Below are 20,183 nucleotides of genomic sequence, written 5' to 3'. Positions count from 1 at the left end.
CCAAAACACATTTTTTTCATGTTCTTCCCCTTCCCCTTCCTTTAATTTAGTTTTTAATTCCATATTGTTGCAAATGTATGTCATTGTGATATTGGAGCAGTGTTTACCTAAGACACATGAATGGCTGTGAGCAGAGGTGGACAGACTGAAGACTGTTTTGCTTAGTGCACATTGGTCTTGAGCTGCAAAGCTCAGTGAGGGCTTTAAAATTTTGGTGCTTTGTACCTTGGGTTTTCATTTCAGCCCAAATGTTTTTCCTTTTGAAATATTGCCATGAAGAGCCCTCCTCTGCAGGGTTGTCTCTCCTGGACTTTGTCAGATACCCTGCATCTCTGGAAGCTGAAGCCTACAGAGACAGCACGACACAGTCCAGGCATACAAGTCAGTGGGAAATGCAAAGGTGTAACTTGCCTCTTCTAATTCAGCTTTTCTGCTGAACCACAGGCACCAACAAAATCAAATGTTCCAGGTAGGAAAATACAAATGTGTGGATAGCAGAGATAGGGAAATCCCGTCACAGTCATTTGGCCTTGTGTTCCCTTGCATAATCCTTCTGGCAGAACTTGGCTGGCAGCAGCACAGGCCAGGTCCAGGTTGAAAAGAGGCACTGCTAGCAAACCTGCTCAAGTCATCACTGAGAAACCTGGAAAATTAAACCAACCTTTTTGCTGCTATGAGCTATTTTGCCCTGCTTGCAAGCATAATTCACCTGTTTTTTTCAAAGTTATTTTATTAAATGGAGACAAAGTCCGTGGTGGCAGGTCAAAGATGCAGCTACAACAGGCTTCAATGTGTATGCCTAGTACATAACTGTGCATCCCAGTGCCTTATTTGATCTAATACCAATTGCCTCTTCTTTGACACATTCTGTTTTTTTCAGCTCTTAGCTTAGAGTAGCTGTCGCTCTGGGGGCTTACTCTCCAAGAAATACCTGTACAAATTAATTTTGCAAGAGCATCCACTTCCTTATATTTTTATGAGTGTTTATGACTGTTTCTTAGGTGTGATTTTTTTGCATGTTGGTGCTGAAATTGTTGCCCCAGTTAGACATTTAACTCAAATTTTACCATCTTAAAGATTAATTTTTGTCTTTATTTTACTTTTTTTTTTAGCAAAAATGCCTTGTGTGTTGCAATGACACATGTAAAATAAGTTTTTCAGGCTTGTCCCTTGGTCCTCTTAATTTACCTCCCTTATTTTATGAGCTACAATCAGAACTTGCTGCTTCTGGTTGTGTGTGGGGTGGGGGGGGGGGGGGAGGACTTTGGGAGGACTTTTCTGGACTTTTGGGAGGACTTTTCTGGACTTTGCTGTGTTGGGGCTGTCTGTTATTTCCCAGCCACCAGTTGTGAAGATTATAAATGTATTATCTGAGAAGAGGCTGTTGTATGTCTAAAAACCATTCATTTAAAAAGTATAATACCCCTTAATAATTCTTCTATTCAGTGTAGTCCCATTGCAATGTTTTACAGAGGTGAGGCTGAGGCTTTTCTCTCCAGATGAGAACACGTGGCATACCCTGTTTCCCTGGCAGTTCTGCAGCGTCGTGCTGACATGGCAACTTTGGATGCTGATTCCTCTCTCCAGAGCAGTGCTGTCCAAGGCCCAGCTTCCTGACTCCACAGAGTCTCAGTCCTGCTTTCTTTTGTGCAGCAGAACTGGCAGTGGATTCAGACTCTCAGCGTCACATTTTCATTGGTATTTGCAGCAAGCACTGTCCTTCCTTGTTCCCTTGTTCTAACTGGTCTGTTTGTTGAAATGTATAAATGTGCAATATAAAAGTGATGAAAAAAGTTACAAACTATGAGAATTCAATACCATTATCTTGATTGGGGTTCCAGTAGGATGATGAGCTAGAGTGAAGATACAAGTGACTAACTCCACTGGTGTGTCCACTTGGGATGGATTCCTGCCTTTCCCTCACTCCAGTCTCTTACTCCTGCACGAGCCTGTTCCTTAGCCTTCCAGAAAACTTGGGGGGGAAAGGTGTGGTCTTATATTTATTCTGAAAGGTTAGTGAGTGGAACTGGCTTATGGACGTGTGTGATGATTGGAAGGGCTGGGTGGAGGTTGAAATACATGGCTAAAACCAGGACTTGCACAGCTGGGACAGGAGAGGTAGAGAGATGAGAAAGAGAGATGGAATTGGAAAGGGGAAGAAAGTCTTTGCCTGTTTAATGGAAGGAATATATTTGATCAGTTCAGCTGACTGGAACTGTGGTCCCTGTGTTTCACCTTAACTATTACTGCTTATACTCTCTCATCCTTTAGTCACGTTCTTCTAATGAGTAAGGCCTTCATTTCTGTAGGGAATGTGCATAATCGTCCAGGTGGACTGTGAGATACTGTGGGAACACTGATGGGGTAAGTCTAGTAGGTCCAGCTCAAATCTTGGTAACTGTTGAATTGTTTCCTCCATTTAAATGACAGCGGCTCTTTTTAGTGTGCATCATAGGAGTGATATCCTCTCTTGTTTAAAGGAAATAAAACACTTAGTTTTCCTAGGTAACCTGCACTTTGCAAAATGAGCAGAACCAACAGGTAGAGAACTTCCTGACTTGTGAAGCAGAAGCTGGGTGAAAAACACAAGTGGATTGGAGCAATGGTTGTTCCAAATATTTTGAGCATGTGCAGAACCAAGGCACAGGTACAGGGAGAAGCAGAAAGGCACAGGCCTCTTGTGTTTATGAGGTTGCAATCTTCAAAGCATCCCACCTTAGATTTAGGGTAATCAGATTTTTTAAGTCTAGTTCTATGACATACTTCTGAAAATTAAATATTAATGGCCACAACAGCTGGTGTCATAGTACAGACTGGTACTGAGCTCTGTGCCTTTGGGCTTAAGCCTTCTAATAAATCACACAAGTATTTGCTTGCTTGTTGCTGCACACAGTGGATGAGGTGAAATATAAGTAGTGGCACTCCATACAGGGAGTGACTTAAACTGTGCCCTTAGACATACCAAATTAAGTTCACTTAGTTCTTTGTGTAGTTTCATTTTGGAAAAGACCTGTCCTTCCTGGTGCAGAGTTAGCAGGGAATGAACTGTGGCAGCTGAGGCAACATTTGGCTCGAAGGGTAAGAGCTGCCAACAGCTGAGTGCCTCAGGGAAACACCGCCTAGTCAGTTCTGCCTTGGCATGGGGACAACCTCCAGCTAAAACTGAAGTAACTTCCCTCAGCAAATGGGTGTTACTGCAGAATAAAATTAAAACAAACAAATAAACAAAAACCCCTCTTTGTGTAGGACATCATAATTACAAATAAGAGATTTATTTTTGTGGAAGAATTATTCAAGGATCATGAAACAGAAAATAAGCCAGCTTGAGGATTTTGGAAAGAGTTACACCAGAAACATAGACATAAATGTAGCAAATTGTGGAAAACATAAAATTAGATAAAGTGCTCGATTTTCAGTCATATCAGTAGGATAATTAGCAGCAATTAGGAAATAGCAGAATTTAGGTATTAAGATTGAAGAGGAAATAAATACGCTTTATATTTTTTTCTGAAGCAGAAACTATTTGGAAAGCCCTCAGTGTCCTCCATAGCACGGAGCTGCTCATGTATTAAGAAAGAGAAGCAGGGCTTGTGTGCTGTCATTGAGATTTAACACTGACAGTGAGGCAAGTCAGCCTGAAGTATCTGCAGCACAGGTAGGCACTGGTTGCATGCATGGTTTATGCAGTGGTCCTCTCCTTTCAGTAACCTATGCAGTGTTACCATTTTTGTGTCAGGATCCCATGGAACTGGTGTGCAACTCTTCACCAACACCGACAAAAAGTACCAGCACCACTTTGACAGGATCAGGCAGTAATTCCCATGACTCTCAAAACAGCTCAAATCCATGGGAATGCAAGTTGGCCTGTCCCTGGGAACCTCATTTTTAGACACCTTCGGGTTAAATTCAGTCAACCAGTATGTCTGAAATGACATACACTTTACTTGCATATTTTATAGACTGATAGGAGTCAACCTATAGACTTTAGGGGAAAAAATTTGAAATCTTACTCTATATAAATATTTATAAAAGTTGCTTTATTCATAGAAAATTAGATTCTTTATTTTCCTTGAATTTATAGTGAGAGTGCTCTGCAAAGACATTGTGTCTCTACACATAGAGTTGTAGACTCTTAGCAGAGCACTGCTGACATTAGCAAAGCTACTCCAATTTACATCAGCTGGGAATATGGTCCATAGGACCTAAGTTACACTAGAAGATAATAATGATTTCTTTTTCAAGCATTGTTTAGTGAATTCAGCCATTAAAACATGGGAAGTAATTAACATCTCAATATAACATATTGAAATTTAAAATATTGTAAAAATAGCATGTTAAGCATATATTTTTAAACTTAATAGGATTGGCATCTGTTTTATGGCAGTTAAGCAAATCAGATTCTGCATAACATGGATAAATCTGCAGTTTTCACCAAGTTTGTGTACCTATGTCACACCGGCCATCAGCACCAAGGTATTTTTATATCGCTTGTCCATTCTGTCACATCTAGATTTCAAGCCAAATGGCACAGTTCTCATGCATCTGAAAAGGGATTTTAAACCTAGTGAAGCTAATAGAAATTCAGCCAGTTTATGAAAGGCATGACTAGGCTTCAAACAGATCCTAGGACTCAGGCTATTGCACTCTTCATCTCAAAAGCAAGACGGACACAAATTCAAACTGAATGAAGAAACTGTCCCTCTTCATGTTCTTATTCTTTTACTTGTCACTGAGCGTTTTTTCGAATAAATCCCATTTTCCTGTCGGCAGGCAGCTCCATTCATGTGGCCGATGCTTTCACTGGCACCTTCTGGTTGAGAACTCTCTTCAGTGGTCTGAAACAGAAAGGACATGTCAGTGGAGGCACGTGTGTGCCTTCCACCAGGCACCCACTGGACCTGGTTCCCATCAGGTAGCTCTGCTTGACTCTCTATTGCCACAATGTCTTAGTTCTGAAAGAAATTGAACTGATTGTGTAAAAATGTCTGTAAGAGTAGGCTTGCACTCCAAACCTAGTAAAATCTAGATATATGGCAAATAACTCATCAGGTCTCTGCTTAACTTTCACACCCCATGGCAGATGAGCTATTGCGTTCCCCTCCCCACAGCACCAGTGGAAAATCCACCAAGGGACAGTTTGGAAAACTTTCCTGTAGAGAGGGTGACATGTTTTTAAGGGTGTGAGAAATCCTATGTGATTTATCCAGAGCTGGGGCTGCAACCTAAGAAGTCCTAATTTGGATGTGTGTCAGCCATTCATACTCAAAGAGCTATGGTGGAAACAAAATCCTTGGAACTCTCTGAAAACCTGGACACCTTCCAGGCTGCAGGCTTGCTTAGAAAGCCAAATATCTTTCAGTAGCATGTAATACCAAGAACCAAGAGTTGCTGACTGCTGTGCTCATGACTTTGTGTAGCCCAAAGTCTGGTTGGTGTTGTTTGCACGCAAGCAGATAAGGCGGGTGGCTTGTCTATAACATGTTGTTGGTCTGGATTACTCAGCTCTTTTTAGATTTAACCCAGTGAGACAGGGTAAATCCTCTCAGGTTTCTAGTAGCGAGTTACCCTCTGAGCTCAGTTTCAATGCACAGAGCCACTCACACTACCAAAATGAAGGCATGCTCTACCAAAGTAATTTATACTTGTTTTGCCAAACACCTATCTGAAAGAGTTAAAAAAATGAAAACATACTTTTCTTTTACACTGCACATTTGTAGATGCATTATTTTCTGTCTTCATTCCAGTGGCCTCTTCCAGTTCTGAAAAAAAAAGTAATAAAATAATTAAAGTAAAAAGAAGTGGGGGGAAGTAAGCATATCATCAATTTAGTAGCTGCCTGAAGTTAAAAATCAGCTATTCCTCTGGGCATTTATCATACAGAAGAATAACTGAAGAGTGATGAATACTTCCTAAAACATTTTTTGAGGCAATGTGATTAATCTATCAGGACTGTCTAGCTTGATGGTATTTAGAGAAAAGAATAAAATTAGCACGGGGGTATCAGAAAGACCTTTCAGGGTGGAATTCTGCCTTTTTCCAGCAGGTTAATGGAAGTCTAACTTTAGTTGTTACATGCTCAGAAGATGGGAGCCTTTAATGTATAACAGGGTCCAAGAGCCCTCATGCTAACAGTATAACTGATGTTATTTTCCCCTGGGTTGGTCCTCAGGTAAAAAAAAAAAAAATAGAGGTCGAAAACCTTCAGGCTAAGTTTGAGTGAGACAATCACATTCCAGTACTCTAGTTAAAAGATAAACAAAAAGAAAAAAAGAAAAGGTAGAGAACATTATGGAAAGTTACACCTGTGTATCTGCAGTGTCTTTCAGGCCTGTGCTGAATTAATAGATTCACTCCTTAACAAACAGCACATGTGACCAGAAGTGAGTAATAACATTGAGTCTGTAAGAGAAAGGCTCAAGAGCAGGATTTTGTCTAAAAGTTTAGATGAAATACATACGGGGGGGGGGGGGGGGGAGGGGGGGGGCTTTGTATATATTTATAATAATTGGCATTGAGATAGCAGTTTGATGAATGGTAAGAAATGCAGTTGATTACTTTCTCTTGCATGTAATGGCCTAGTCTATGATGGTGTTTCATTGGGAAATGAACAAAGAAGAGCATTCCCTTGAACCCTAGAGCACACATACCTGTAAGAAGGGCATCAAGTGTCTCCACTGCGTGTTTTGCATCTTCCATTGTGAAACACATTGGTGGTTTAAATTTTAAAATATTCCTGTAGGGTCCATCTGCACTAAGAAGGATTTGATGCTCTTTGAGTCTGTGGAAAGAGGAAACACCTGTGTTAGACACAGGTACAAAACTATGTTGTGTCCTGTCACTTCCTTCAAGCTGAGACAGATTTTGAAAGTTTTCTTTTTTTAGTACTATGTCACCAAAAACTACAAAAATTGAAATAAAAATTAATGACTAACTGCTGGAAAATATTAGGAGGGTTTGATCACTGCACACAGACTTTAAGAACTACTTACTTGTAAATAAGATGAAGGGCTTCAGCTGTGGCTGGTGTTCGCTTCTGCTTATCTTTCACCAGGTCCACTCCAACAAACAATCCAACACCCCTGGAGTAGAAAAGAAAAGTACAGACAAGTGAAATCCGGTGTGAGTAACCCAAACCTTCTGCTGCAGATGCAATACCTGTTTCTAACAACTGCAATTCCCTTCCCTGAAGTGCAAATGGGGGATGGAGAATGAGAGAAGAGACTTTGACTTTGGTCACCTTTGGCAACTTCAATCAAATGGGATAACAGGTATTTCTGGATAAATAAATCTACCTGGCTCATTAATGCTATGTGGCCAGATAAGAATGACAGAATAATTTTCTTTTGTGCTTATCTTGAAGATTGCAAGCCAGGGAGACAAGTAATGAAAAAAAAAGAAGTACAAAACCCCTGCAACCCAACCCCTTTCCCCCAAAAAAAAACCCTGAAGGCAATTATCAATGGTAGTAACATGAGATGAGGAAAATCCATAGTAAATCTCTCTAGGAAATTCCAGAGATTTTAACAAGGTCTGCATGATTACAATGGTGTGCTGACACCTTGGTTATTGCATGTGGATGGCTCTTTCTCCTACTCTCCCAGAATTTTTTTAGTGGCTATGCTTGTAAGTAATTAAGCAGAGGAATGGACAACTTTAAAAAAAATATTGCCTTACAATACCAGTTTTGGGCAGTCTATTTTAAAAGAGAGGTGTAGCAAAATCATGGCATATTTCTGTGTTCCACTCACACCAAGTTTGTTGCTTTTTCTAGCACAGTTACTTTCTTCTCTGGCATTGCTGTGATGCACCCACCTGATATCTCCCACTAAGGGATGTTTCTCCTTTTGCTCAGCCAGCAACTCCAGGAGATAATTTCCTACACGTGTGGCATTCCCTTGAAGATCTTCTTTCTCTATTACATCCAGCACAGCCAAGCCAATGGCACAAGACACTGGATTGCCTCCAAACTGAAAGCAAAGACAAAACAAAACATGTCATCAAAATCAAAACCTATCAAAATAAAACATTCACCTGCGGCTATCCACGTTGTTTTCACTTGCCCTCTCCTGCTTGGCATGTCATGAGGAAAGCTCGGAAAGGTGGGGGTTTTGCGGCATTCAGGCTGTGGAACACCATCCCCTACATTTGGGCAAGGGAAGGGCTCCCTCTTCCTCTGCTCCAGGTTACAGTAATTTGAAGATCTCAGGACTGAAGAATTCAGCTGATTGCACGTGTAGGTAAAATGCTCCTGGGAAGAGCAGTGGGTGATAGATTTGATATATTTTGATTCAGAGAGTAAAAAATCCATTTGAAACAGGGGAATTCACGGTAGCTGGGAAGAAGGCTGAGTCACAGGAGCAGAAAGTGGGCTCAGTAAAGGAGAAGACTGAACCTCTGTGGCATGCAGACAGATGAAATATTTTCTGGTAAAGGATCACTGTTTTGTTAAGTGTCAGTTGCAGAGCAAGGTCTGCCAGGTCATGAGCTCCACCAGCACAGAGCCTAGCCTAGAAAATGGAATTTTTCATAATCAACATTTCAGAGTGAGGGGAGGGAAAGAGATGTAGGCAAGAATTTATCTGTATGGATGTGAGCTGAGATGCATGACCTGCCAGAGAGCTTGTGCTGGTCTACATGATAATGTAACACTTGATACAGAGCATACTTCAAAGCCTCTCCACTTGCATTTAGATACTAGACTGTGGTCGACTCAGGCTCTTAGTAATATGATGCAGTGATTGCTGCAGATGTTGTCTGGATCACCTGGAGAACTTCTAACTGGTAAATGCAGACCAAAAGAAAAAAAAGGGCAAAGCTTCACCTATGAACTTACTGTATTGAAATACTCCAGTCCAGAAGCACCAAAGCCTTCAGCAATTTCCCTTGTTGTGACCACACAAGACATAGGGTGTCCATTGCCAATGGGCTTTCCCATGGTGACAATGTCGGGCACGAAGTCTTCACCTTGCAGCTGGAATGCCCAAAAATGCTTCCCAACTCTGCCAAAGCCAACCTGGACCTCATCAGCTATGAACACTCCACCTGCTGCACGCACATACCTGAAAAGAATCACAATACCTTGAAAGTCTAGTGCTGCAGAACACGGGTAGGCAATCAAGGACAAGGCAGTCTGCATCACAGAAATTCTGCAGTGTGAGACCAAGTTAGGAAAAAAAGAAAGAATACAGTTATAGGTATTTTATAGCTATGGAATTTTTAGTACACTACATGTTAAGAAAAAGAAAATTGACATTTTAATGTCAAATAGGAGTACTGTAATGGTACTGTAGGATTATAATTGGTTTAACTTCATCTTCCATCAAACTTATGGCTGAGGATTAAATAGGAAAGGAATGGCAATTATCTAGCTAAAAATTAGCCAATATTCCATAAAAAATTGAACTGAAATCATACTCTTCAATAAGCAGAAATGAACCACAGATAGCCAAAACCAGGAGAGGTTAATAGCTGAATTGATTAGATAAATCTATAGTGAAAAAAGCTATTTCTTTGTTTAATTTCCCCGTTATGCCCCTCTGAAGTGCTGTACGTACTCTGCCACTTTCTGGAAATAGCCAACAGGTGGAATTACTTGGCCTCCACAGCTCTGCATGGATTCAGCTATGAAGGCAGCAATCTACAAGAGACAAACTCATGTGAGAGCTGTGTTCATCTACTTGGCCTTGGCAGAGACATCTAACAGTCTAGAAATAAATGTTTAAATGTGGGCCTTAATTTAATCACACAATGGGCTGGACAACTGAGAGCTCTTGAAAACAGCTATGGCTAAAGGATTTATTAATTTTGTAATCAGAGTGCCCAAATTTGCAGTAGCCAGGGCCACCTTTGCAGCCTGATGGGAATGCAAGGATCTCCATTAAGCCCTTATGTTGAGCTGGATGACACTTCCTGGTGTCAGTGGATGTTGGATTAGGCTCCTGGGAGCTACATAAATTTATTTGAAAATGTCAGTTTACAGGAGGCACACAACAGTGCGTACCATCTTCCCTAAGAAGTTAATAAAGCTTGCAGGTATATGTGGGTTTTGGTTTAATCCTGAACACCAGGCAGAGGCGGGTGGAAGCTGACCTGTAAGATGACCTGTGGCTAGCCTTTGGGCACTCTTGCCTACATATCACTACACAAATAACATGCCAGCATGAGGCACTTCACAAAAGAAAAGAAAAATTCTACAGATGGAATAATTCCAGTTGCTAGGAATGAAAAAGGAAGTTATTTCAAGTCAGGAAGGGTAAGAACAGCAGATCAGACACACTGGAACATCAAAATTCGTTTCTTGTCAACAGCAGAGGTCTATGCAGCAGAGATACAATATTACCCCAAGGTCTCAGCATAAGTCTGCTATATAAGGGATTGCATCCCCACACCACTTGTGAACCCCTCCCTGAGCATCAAGAGGTCTCTGTGCTGGTGCAGTCTTCCTGGAAACAAGGCCGAGCAGTAACGTGTAAAGAGCCGTACACTACATGTGAGTACACGGCCAAAGAGTACGGAGCTTCCCATAGCATGTCAGGCTTAGCCTTTAGCACAACTTGTCCTGCCACAGGTCTATGTCACCACAACCTAAGAAATGTGCAAAAGAAAGGAAACAAGGGAAGAAAAAACAAAACTATCTGTTAGTAGAGAATAAAAAAAAAGTTGATGAAGAAACTAAAAGAGGGGTGATGTAAGTCCATTGGACTAGAAGGGAACATGTTCCAGTCTCCGCTGAAGTCTTCTGGGACTTCAGTGGGTTTTGGAGCAAGTCCTACAAGTCTCAACACACTAATGCCATCATATAAAAGATTAACACACATTTTAGGTACACCTGTTCAGAAACTGTCCGTTTTTATCAAGGTCATAGTGTGTATGAGTGAAAGTTTCACCTTTTTATATGACTTCAAAGTTATCTTAACCGAACAGGCTCAGAAATGTAGTATTAAGATTTTTTCCAACAGGTTTTCTCCATGTCCTGGATTTTTTTTTATGTGTCTTTGCTAAAATTTTTGATGTAGTTTCTCAGCTGGCCTCAAACCTTTCCCTATGATATTAACAATCTCCTGATTCAATGCATAAAATAGGAAATTTCACAGCTTTGATTGTATCTGCTTATATACAACTGTATTATTGATCCTTTCATTGATGCCTAGAAAAATTATCAGAAGGGCATCAGATAGAAAAATGGCCCTTTTCGAACAGAACCCATCATAGAAAAATGAAGGGAGAGGATAGCACATGAAATTTGGAAAGAAACAAGTCCTTAGTTGCCTGTTACACACCCCCATGCCACAATAAATAGGTGAAGCCTCAGCATTTCTAGAGCACAAAACACATACCTTGCGTCCATTCTTCTGTGTTTCTTCAATAATCTTTTTCACCTCTTCAGCATAAGCACTTGCTGGGTCTGGGTGGTCTTCCCTGTATTTCCCTCTGTAGACATCTGGAGAAGGAGCCTGAAAAGACCAATTTATTTATTTGTTTTTATGAAGGCAATACTTCTGTGAAACTTTTACTTTCTTTTCTATTGTTCCACTTTATTGGCTTTTCCCACAAATAGGTAATAAGAGTCAGTACAGCCTGAATGTTTGCTTTGAATTGCAAAAATGCTTACTAGAGCTTAAACTCAATCTGGGCCTGTCATGCTTTCAGTATTACTGAACACAGATGTTTTAAGAACAATCAATCTTCCTCATCCACCTTTCAAGACTGTCCTTCCTCTCCCTCAAGACACAATAATGAGTTCCCATCCACCACCTTTTCCAGATTCTCGCAGAAGATCCGTTTCTGCAACTGGAGAGTAGGGTTTTCCAGTCTGCCACCTCCCTTCTGGCATTTTAGTCATGGTACAAATCTGTGTGACATTCAAGCCTCTACAAACGGTGTTAGGAGAGATTCAGTAACTAAGAGACAGGAAGTAGTGCAAAAAGGTGGATGCTACTTTGGCAGTGTGGTTAATGTAAGGAGTCTTAGACAGGAAAGGCCTGCTTGCTGTACATTTCTAGACTGAGAAAAAAATTTGTCTTTTTAAGATACATAAGTTTATGTGAAAAATAACACTCCCTTAGACACTCAGGAGCCCTTTACCCCAAGTTGTGCAAACTTGTGCAATCTGCATTTCCAGTTTTGGAACTAGACTCAAAATCCTGCATATCTTTAACCAAACCAACGCTATGGATATTGGCTAGTTTCATCAAACTGTGGAACTATACAATGCAGTGACTAAGAAAACCAGCAGCACAATGAAGGAAGCGTTCAGCCCCACAGCGGAACACCTTCTTAGAAATCCAAAAGCAAACAATTTTGCTGTATTTATTCCACTGAAATCAGCCGAGCATATGTACACTAGCATCAGCAAAACAGAATGAAAATATATTTACACCAGAAGTAGGTAATACAATATTTTGCATCACAGGCAAAATGACAAAAAAACCCCAAACCCAAAACAAAATAAAACCACAAACAAACAAACAAACAAAATCCCAAAACCACAAAAAACCCCAAAACAAACCAAAACCATACTTACCACATGCACATACTCCTTCTTGCTGTCCTTCCCCAGCTGATTAAATTTATAGGGGCTGATGTCAATCAGAGACGTAACATGGCCATGGTAAGCACTGTGTGAGTGTTAAATATCCAAGTCACTTTTCACCAAATATATAGAAGAGCCAAATTTACAACTGTGCCTATACATAATCCAGAATAGCAACCATATCTGCATCACAGCAGCATTGTTTGTGAAGGGATCTTGATTTAATTTACTCAGTCTTTCCCTCAAAGACAATATGAAATTGATGTTGACTTTAATGCACTAGCAAGACTGGAAACAGGATAAAAACAAATGCCAACATGGGGACAGACCAAGATGATGTCTGGACTGCACTGACTTCAAGGTGGCTGCACTAGCAGCCTTACCCACAGCTGAAAGGTGGGTCCAGCTGCTTCACTTACAGCCCATGGGCCCCACTCTTGCCAGCCCAAGCTTTGCAAGCTAGACCCCACCACCATTGTGAAAACTCTCAGGAATGTGCATTGCATGGAGAAGTGGGGACCTTGTGCAGCAGCAGCCCATCACTATCTGCCCTGAAGGCATTGCAGGCGAGAGAGTTTGGCAGAAGCCACTGTCAGGAAAAGGATATTGTTTGAATATAAGTGTTTTTTACTGATTTAGAAATGAGGAACCAGAGCCTTTTGAGCCTAAAGCATGTAGCATCTTTATTCAGGGAATTCAGTAAACACTTTTGATCAGCCATAAACTTGAAGTGAAGCAAACCTCAAACCAAACCAAAGACGCATCACGATTTCTCAGTAGAACACATGTAGGTTAGTGTGTTGCTAACTGGGATCTAAATTTAGCTGAGTCAAACAAGCTTTGTGCTGCTCAGATAGAGACATGTGCCCGTGCATTTGCTCTGGCTGGACTTTCTAATCACAACCTGAGAAGAAAATCCAGCACTACAGCAACATCACCAAACCTACAGCTGCATCTAGGATAGGAAAACCATGAAATGTGGTCGGCCACCTACCCTGAAGCTGGCAGCCCTTCCAACACCTCCTGATTTTGCAGCCCCTTGGTTTTGTGGGCATACATGTGTTCACTGAAGGAAAGCTGAGCATCATAGCAGCACTGCTGCAGAACTACAGGATCTTTCTTCTTGACCACTGAATATTTATTTGTGCAAAATAAAACGTGTCCAGCAATGCGTGATGAAGAGAAAGTACTTTTCCAGAGCAGCCCAGTAGCCAGACCACTCACTGCTTTTGAAACCAACATTTAAGTCTCTGGCATGAATTGCTTTGGGAGTCTGTGGGAAATGCCCTCTAACAGGTGCCTGACCTTCTGGGGTGACCAACAATCTTATTTTTCAGAGATCTTCAAAACTTGTGTTTATCCAAATGTGGAAAAGGGATTTCCTGATCTGTTCTAATACAAAAGCAACAAAGCTTTTCTTTCAGCAGGCAGTGGAGCACAAACAGCAGGGGGTTGCTGCAAAGCTGCTTCTGAAGTAATGGCAGGGGCTGCTGGCTGAGTTCACATAAGCTACTCCGTGTACTTACTTTTCCAGGGTGATCACATCTTGGTGCCCACGGTACTGCCGAGCCAGTCGTAAGGCAAGATCATTTGCTTCAGACCTGCATAACAGATACAGCAGCAGACCAGTGAAGGAGCACTTCCAGTTAAAAGGGTATTCCGACAGAAGGCAAGGCATGGGACTCACGGGTGTAAGAAATCAACACAGCAGATTCTGTTACTGTACAGATTACAATGCTAAGGTTGAGACTATAAGTGCCATGTAAGGGGGCAAAGACAAAACAGCCCTTTGTATAAACAGCAAACAAAGAGATGCTTTCTTTCCCTCCCCCCGTTAGCCTGTAGATATTTACCTCCCCTTGGTACAAAGGAGGCAAATTTGCAGCTAAGAACAGAGTGCAGCCACTAACCCTCAAAAAGCAATGCCCCATCTCCCACAGTCCACAACTCCTTTTTCCCCAGTGCTTGCACCATCACAAATCTGCACCCTGGAAGAAGACTCAAGCTTCCAGCCTGATCTGTCACAGCCCCTCTGCTCACAGGCTGTTTTGGACATGTAAGTGATCACAGACTACCAAACTACCTAAAGAAGACTAACTTATTTCCAAGGTTGTACATCAATTTACAGATGGCATTCATCAGTCTGTACATAACATTCACCAATTTGCAGAATTAATTTCCTCTCCTTGCTTTCCCCCCGCAACCTTTTTTTTTTGCATAGCATTCAGCAGGCCAGTTTCATGTTTTGGCTCTCTTGCTTTGAGCCATCACTCCAAATATGATGGCTGCAAATAGGGAGCAAGTTTTGATCAGTGCTGGATATATTTTTGTTGCATATTACTAAGTCCTACTTAGTAAGATTCAGAGCAAGCTGTCCTGAGTGTCTGTCTCAAACAGGAACAAAATAGTCATAAAGAACAGTCATATTAAAAAAACCACAACTCAGACCTACCCAGAGTTAACAAAATAGCAAACAGAGAGTTTCTCAGGCAGGGTGGCTGTGAGTCGCTGCGCATACTGAACGAGGTTGTCATGCAGGAAGCGGGAATTTGTATTGAGCAGTTCCATCTGTTTTGTTGCAGCCTTTATCACATATGGATGGCTGTGGCCCACTAAAGAAGAAAATTATTAGTTATTACTAGCCAGCAGTCAATTACTGAACCACACAGGGAAGTTCAGAGAAGCACTGTGAACATCACCACTTGGCAGAAATGTGTCCTGATCCCTACTGGAAATTAAGGAATAGAAGCAGTCTCACAGGTCAAACTGCTTACCATGTGCAACATTGTTGATGCAGTCTAAGTATTTTTCTCCTTTCTCATCAAACATATATTGGCCCTGAGCACGGACTATCTTCAGAGGGTCCTTGGCATAGAAAACTTTGCAGGAAGGCCTAAAACATAATAAATATAACACCATTTTAATTTTCTCACTTTTTCTCCCTCCCTTGAGTGTTGAGGAGGTTGATTTTTTTGCAGCTCTGGAGACAATTGCCTCCTTCTACAAAAAAAAAGCTTGTGAGTCATTCAGGTGGTGGTCAAGCAAGGGCTCCTGCTCACAGTGAAAACCCATGCACTTCCCGAGGCACAGTGGGAACAGAAGCTGGTCTTTAATAAGGGTGTTTTCAAAGCCTGACTCTGCCTGCAATTGATTTCACAGGAGAACAGTGTCTGCACGTCGTTCCAGGTCCTTATATGTCCTGCCGTGTTCCTAGGCTGTAGCTCTGCTTGTTTACATGCCTTACAGACATCTATGGCCAAATAACTCTCTGGGACTAAAGTAAGCTGTTAAGCACTGTTTTATACTATAGCCAAAATATCATTACGCAATGGATGGCTGTAGCATATAGAGGTCACAGTCAAGAACAAAACACTAATGCCTTGCAGGCTTTATTTTCAGAGGTGCTGAGCAGGTCCTAAAACCCTCACACTCTCACCCTGTCTGCTTTGGATAAAAATCTTTAAAAGCAGCATTTTGTAAGCATCTCAATCACACTGACTTGCAGCAAAACTCAGGCTCCTTATAAAATTAACCAAAGTACTATTTAAACACTCTTATATTTCTTCCACTCACCCCCCCCCCCCCCCCCCCCCCCCCCCCCCCTTCTTGGAGATCGTGCCAGCTATGTAATTATGTTAAATGATATTACTGAGCAGAGGGAAAGTCTTCTGAACATTTAGCAGTGTTTATATGAACTTGGATAAACACAGTTATTTCTAGGTAAGTCTGAGAGCTATTGTTGGGTCTACTGAGGTTATGAACTTGTAAATGTGACTCCTGGATAGTGAAGGAGTTTGCTTTCTTTCTCACAGCTTCTAGCCGTGTTTCAAAGCCACACAATTTCCTGTGCTGATGATACATTCTTTTTCTTGATCAGTATCGGTCACAACCTCTGGCAGCCCTCCTGCACGTCCCTCAGTTAAACTCAGCTAAAGGAATAGCAACAGGTTCATTCAGCGGACGCGGCTGTTTTGCAGGTGCATGCACAAAACCACCCCAACCCTGCGCATCCTCATTTCAGACATACACCTGGGTACCACATTCTGCCCGCTTGCTTTGATCTGTTGCAAAAGCGAATGATGCTTTTGACGGGCAGCGTTCTAACGACGGCATCCCTCCGCCCACCTAGGGAATTCCGGCTGGCCCCGAGACCTGGCAATCCAGAGGGATGACAGCTCCTGTGTGTGTCCGTGTCCCCCTCCCCGCTGGTTCTCGCCGCGGGCCCGGAGGGGCTGCCCAGCGCTGGCAGTCCCCGGGCAGCGCCGAGCGGGTCCGGACGGGCGCTGTCACCAAAGACAGACCTTCCTCCTCCTCGTCCTCCCCTCTGCCCCGCTCCCGGCCCCGCCGCCGCCCCTACCCGATGTGCTTCTTCCGAAGGGCGAGGGTCTCCGCCTTGCTGTAGAGCTCCTCCATCCCGCTGGCAGACAGGCACGGCACGGCACGGCACGGCTCGGCACCGGAGAACACCGTCCGTCCGAGCCGCCGAAGGGTTCCCCGCCTCTTATCCCGGCGCCGGCCCCGGCCAAACCCCTCCTCCCCGCCTCCCTCCCTCCCGCCTTCCCCGGCGGGACGGGGCAGGACGGGACGTCCCGTCCCGACCGCTCCCCCATCCCCCTGGGCTTTCCTTTCGGGGGGACTCGTGTTTCCTGTTGAGCTGAGGCGGGCCAGCCGCGGGTGAGTCCTGTGCCTTGGAGCTGTGTTTTGATTTAGTTTTTGTTTTTGTTTTTTTTTCCTAGGGGTGCAGACCAGCACAAATTCGCGAAACAGCCGGCTTGGTGCGTGGGAGCGGGTCTCAGCTCCCACGCGCGATCCTGCCATTCCTGCCAGTCGTCGGTCAGCCTGGTGGCCACAGCGCCACGGCCACAAACATTCGGGAGGGGGGGTGAGGAACACGAAGCGGATTATTTAATCAAAATCAGGCTCATTATTCAATGTCCCTCTCTGTCTCTTATGTCCCAAAATCTGCTTGTAAGAGTAGCTGAGATATTACCGTATATGTCCATCAAAGCCAGTATCACTATTTCCGCATTTCTTAAAAAGGGAGGCAAATTCGTAAGATCTACAGCTTGCCAGGTTTTGCACGTGTACCTCGAGAGCCGCGGTGCTCAAATACATGGGCTCACTCTTAGGTCCAGGCAGCATCTAAATATACCTAGTCCTTGATCCCTTTGTAAACACAGAATCAAAAAAAGAAATGACTTGCTCGAATGTGGCATTTCTTCGTGATTACACTTGATAACCATCTCTTGATAACCATCTGGACATCAAAGCCCACAAGAAAAAGAAGGGAGAATAAGACGGGGGAAGAAGGACAGAATTCCCATCAAGAGGCATCACATTTCAAAACAGCGAAGCTGCTGGTGGAGCACCTGGGATTTACCTTCTGCCTGCCAAGCACGCACCGTCTCCTCTGGAGGCTGCGTGAGCAGACAGCACGAACACTCGCCCACGGCCCTGCTACCCCATCTGTAGCTCGTCTGTGCCACCTGCAGCACTATGTTTGGAAGAGTTTTCAGAGAGCATATGTAAAGCCACACAATTTCCTGTGCTGATGATACTTCCTTTTTCTTGATCAGTATCCAGCAAGTCATCCTAAATTCTGCATATTGAAGAAACACACTTCCTGATTTTTACTTTTTTTTTTTTAATATCTCTGCCAGCAAGCCACCTTTCTTCTTCTCTAGACAGCACTTCTTTCCATCTAGTCATTTACTTGAGCTTCCTCAGTGTTAAATTTGAAGCTTTGACATTCTATACTCCTGCTCCATTGGAAACCTTGCCTCACCAGCCAACAGAATAGCAGAAGTCATAGCAGCTCCACCTCTATATCCCAGCAGAGACAGCTGCTGCCTGTCTTCAGTGCCTTGTCCAGGCAGAAAGACATAAAAAGACATAAAGGAATTGCCAAAACTGTCAGCTAGGGCAGTATTGGACAGGCAGTGATGAAATTCATTGATGGGTCCTCAAGAAGAGAACATGCATTTAGATCTGCTAACATCCAAACAGAGCCAAGGCTAGAGTCTGTCAGGAATGCTCTCTGCAATGCTTTTCCTTTTTGCCCGCACCTCTGAGAAGTGGGCAATGCTATTCAGCACAGGGTAGATGCAGTTCAAGTTGTACTACACCTTACATACTGACTTAGCAGCAATCCCTGTGTCCCAGCAGTGTACAGAAGGGCTGGGCCAGGCAGCATCCAAGCCTGTGTGTCCCAAGGCATCTCAGGAGAGATGGTTTTCCCACACCGGGCTGCTGCCTGCCCTCTGTCGGTGCTGAGCGCAGCCTTGTCCCTTCCTCCAGGGCTGCTGCCGATGCCAACACTAGAAAATCTCAGCTATTTATGCTGATATGCCTCATCTTGCTCATGCAGAAACCCTGGGCCACAAACAGATTTAAGGTATATGCAAAATATTGTGCTGCTACTTCTTTAGAAGCATGCACTGACAGCCTTGTATCAGGGCTTCTGTTTCAGGTTTAGCAAAAGCAAGTTTGCTCATACTAGCTTAGTAACTGCTTGAAGCAACAGCAAACCTGACCAGGAAACCCTGAAGTGGCAGGTGAAGTAGAAGAGGGAGATTGTTTCTCTGTTCCTTTAAAGCCATGGAAAGGGGCTTAACAATCAAGGAAATATCCCTCCCTCTTGGCTCATAGTTCTTTCATGCTCTTTTGATGCTATAAGCAGCAGCAAGCCTGCCAACTCTCATGTGTGGAGTCTCTCCCAAGATTAGCAGAGATCCTGACCCAGACACAGGCCTTTGCAGCACCACTTGCCCTCATAATGCTAAGCAGTAAATACTGGCCGCTATCTCTTCATGATATATAGCAGGATTACAATAGATTCTTTTCTTTCTTTTCCAAAATACTTGTGTTTTAGTAAGAAACCAAAAATGCAAACCCAAACATGCTGTTTACTCCATCTTGCTTTACAAAAATGTCTTTATAAACATTTTGATTTTCTTTCTTCCACGCTTGCTTATGGGCTTTGTCCTGGCATGGTACCAGAAATCAGAAGCCTGGCTTCCTGCATGAAGGATGAAAAGGAGAAAATATTTCTAACAGTTACCCAAAGTATTCAAGTAAGGTGCCTCTGGCTACCTATGTAACTGCAAAGGAGTTCCTCTGAAAAACAGTATGTTGCTGGTGAATGCTGAGAAGTAAACCCACTGCAGATGGATTTGCTGTGGAAATTGATCTGCACCAAAGAGCTGTTTCAGTGCAGAAATTTAAAGATGGACAAACCATAGCTGTCTGCACCTTCTCAGGGACAGGCAGCTGCTTGGCATTTGCTCTGGAAGAGGAACGGACTTGCCTGCGAGTTCATGCAGTGACCGGTCCAGCAGGGCCCCAAGTCAGTTAAGCACAGGGTGTGTTGGCAACATTTGTTTTTATCAGCTTTAACTCAACCAGAATCAATTACCTCACAACGATTTTAATATAACAAATAGAAGGGAGATCCTAAAAGCTGGCAAAAAGTTACCAGATACTTGTTAGCTCCAGGAGGGAGCAGCCAAAGGTGATGTCAGAAAGACCTCGTGACAGCTCCACTTAGGTGTGGGCACTTTGGAAACTCAGTCAAGCTGTAACCTGCACATAAAAAAACAATCGGGATATTTATTAGCTATTGAACATTCTGTCTTGGTGTAAGCACATGAAA

The 20,183-nt window shown here is 43.0% G+C and overlaps 1 protein-coding gene across 1 annotated transcript; it reads right to left on the bottom strand.

Annotated features, from left to right (window-relative positions):
- Nucleotides 1–3,237: 3,237 nt before the first annotated feature.
- On the bottom strand, nucleotides 3,238–17,050 carry ETNPPL (ethanolamine-phosphate phospho-lyase). Its single transcript, XM_038136322.1, has 13 exons — nucleotides 16,890–17,050; nucleotides 15,307–15,425; nucleotides 14,985–15,144; nucleotides 14,059–14,133; nucleotides 12,524–12,617; nucleotides 11,337–11,453; nucleotides 9,555–9,637; nucleotides 8,834–9,059; nucleotides 7,813–7,967; nucleotides 6,990–7,079; nucleotides 6,648–6,778; nucleotides 5,692–5,759; nucleotides 3,238–4,835 (listed from the first exon to the last, which is right to left on the bottom strand). Exons 1-13 carry the CDS (start codon nucleotides 16,943–16,945, stop codon nucleotides 4,704–4,706), a joined length of 1,506 nt encoding a protein of 501 aa, XP_037992250.1. The 5' UTR covers nucleotides 16,946–17,050; the 3' UTR covers nucleotides 3,238–4,703.
- Between the last annotated feature and the right edge of the window lie 3,133 nt (nucleotides 17,051–20,183).

Source organism: Motacilla alba, chromosome 4 (genome assembly GCF_015832195.1).
Source record: "Motacilla alba alba isolate MOTALB_02 chromosome 4, Motacilla_alba_V1.0_pri, whole genome shotgun sequence".
Taxonomy (NCBI): Eukaryota; Metazoa; Chordata; class Aves; order Passeriformes; family Motacillidae; genus Motacilla; species Motacilla alba.
Note: the sequence above shows the minus strand (reverse complement) of the source record. Positions and strands in the feature narration are given on the sequence as shown.

Excerpts from the sequence above, each read along its gene's own strand:
- ETNPPL (XM_038136322.1), bottom strand. The coding sequence starts at position 16,945 with ATGGAGGAGCTCTACAGCAAGGCGGAGACCCTCGCCCTTCGGAAGAAG. Across the intron at positions 12,618-14,058 it reads GATGTGATCACCCTGGAAAA|TGCTTACCATGGCCATGTTA; the intron begins GTAAGTACACGG and ends ACACTCACACAG. Across the intron at positions 5,760-6,647 it reads ACTTGATGCCCTTCTTACAG|AACTGGAAGAGGCCACTGGA; the intron begins GTATGTGTGCTC and ends TTTTTTTTTCAG.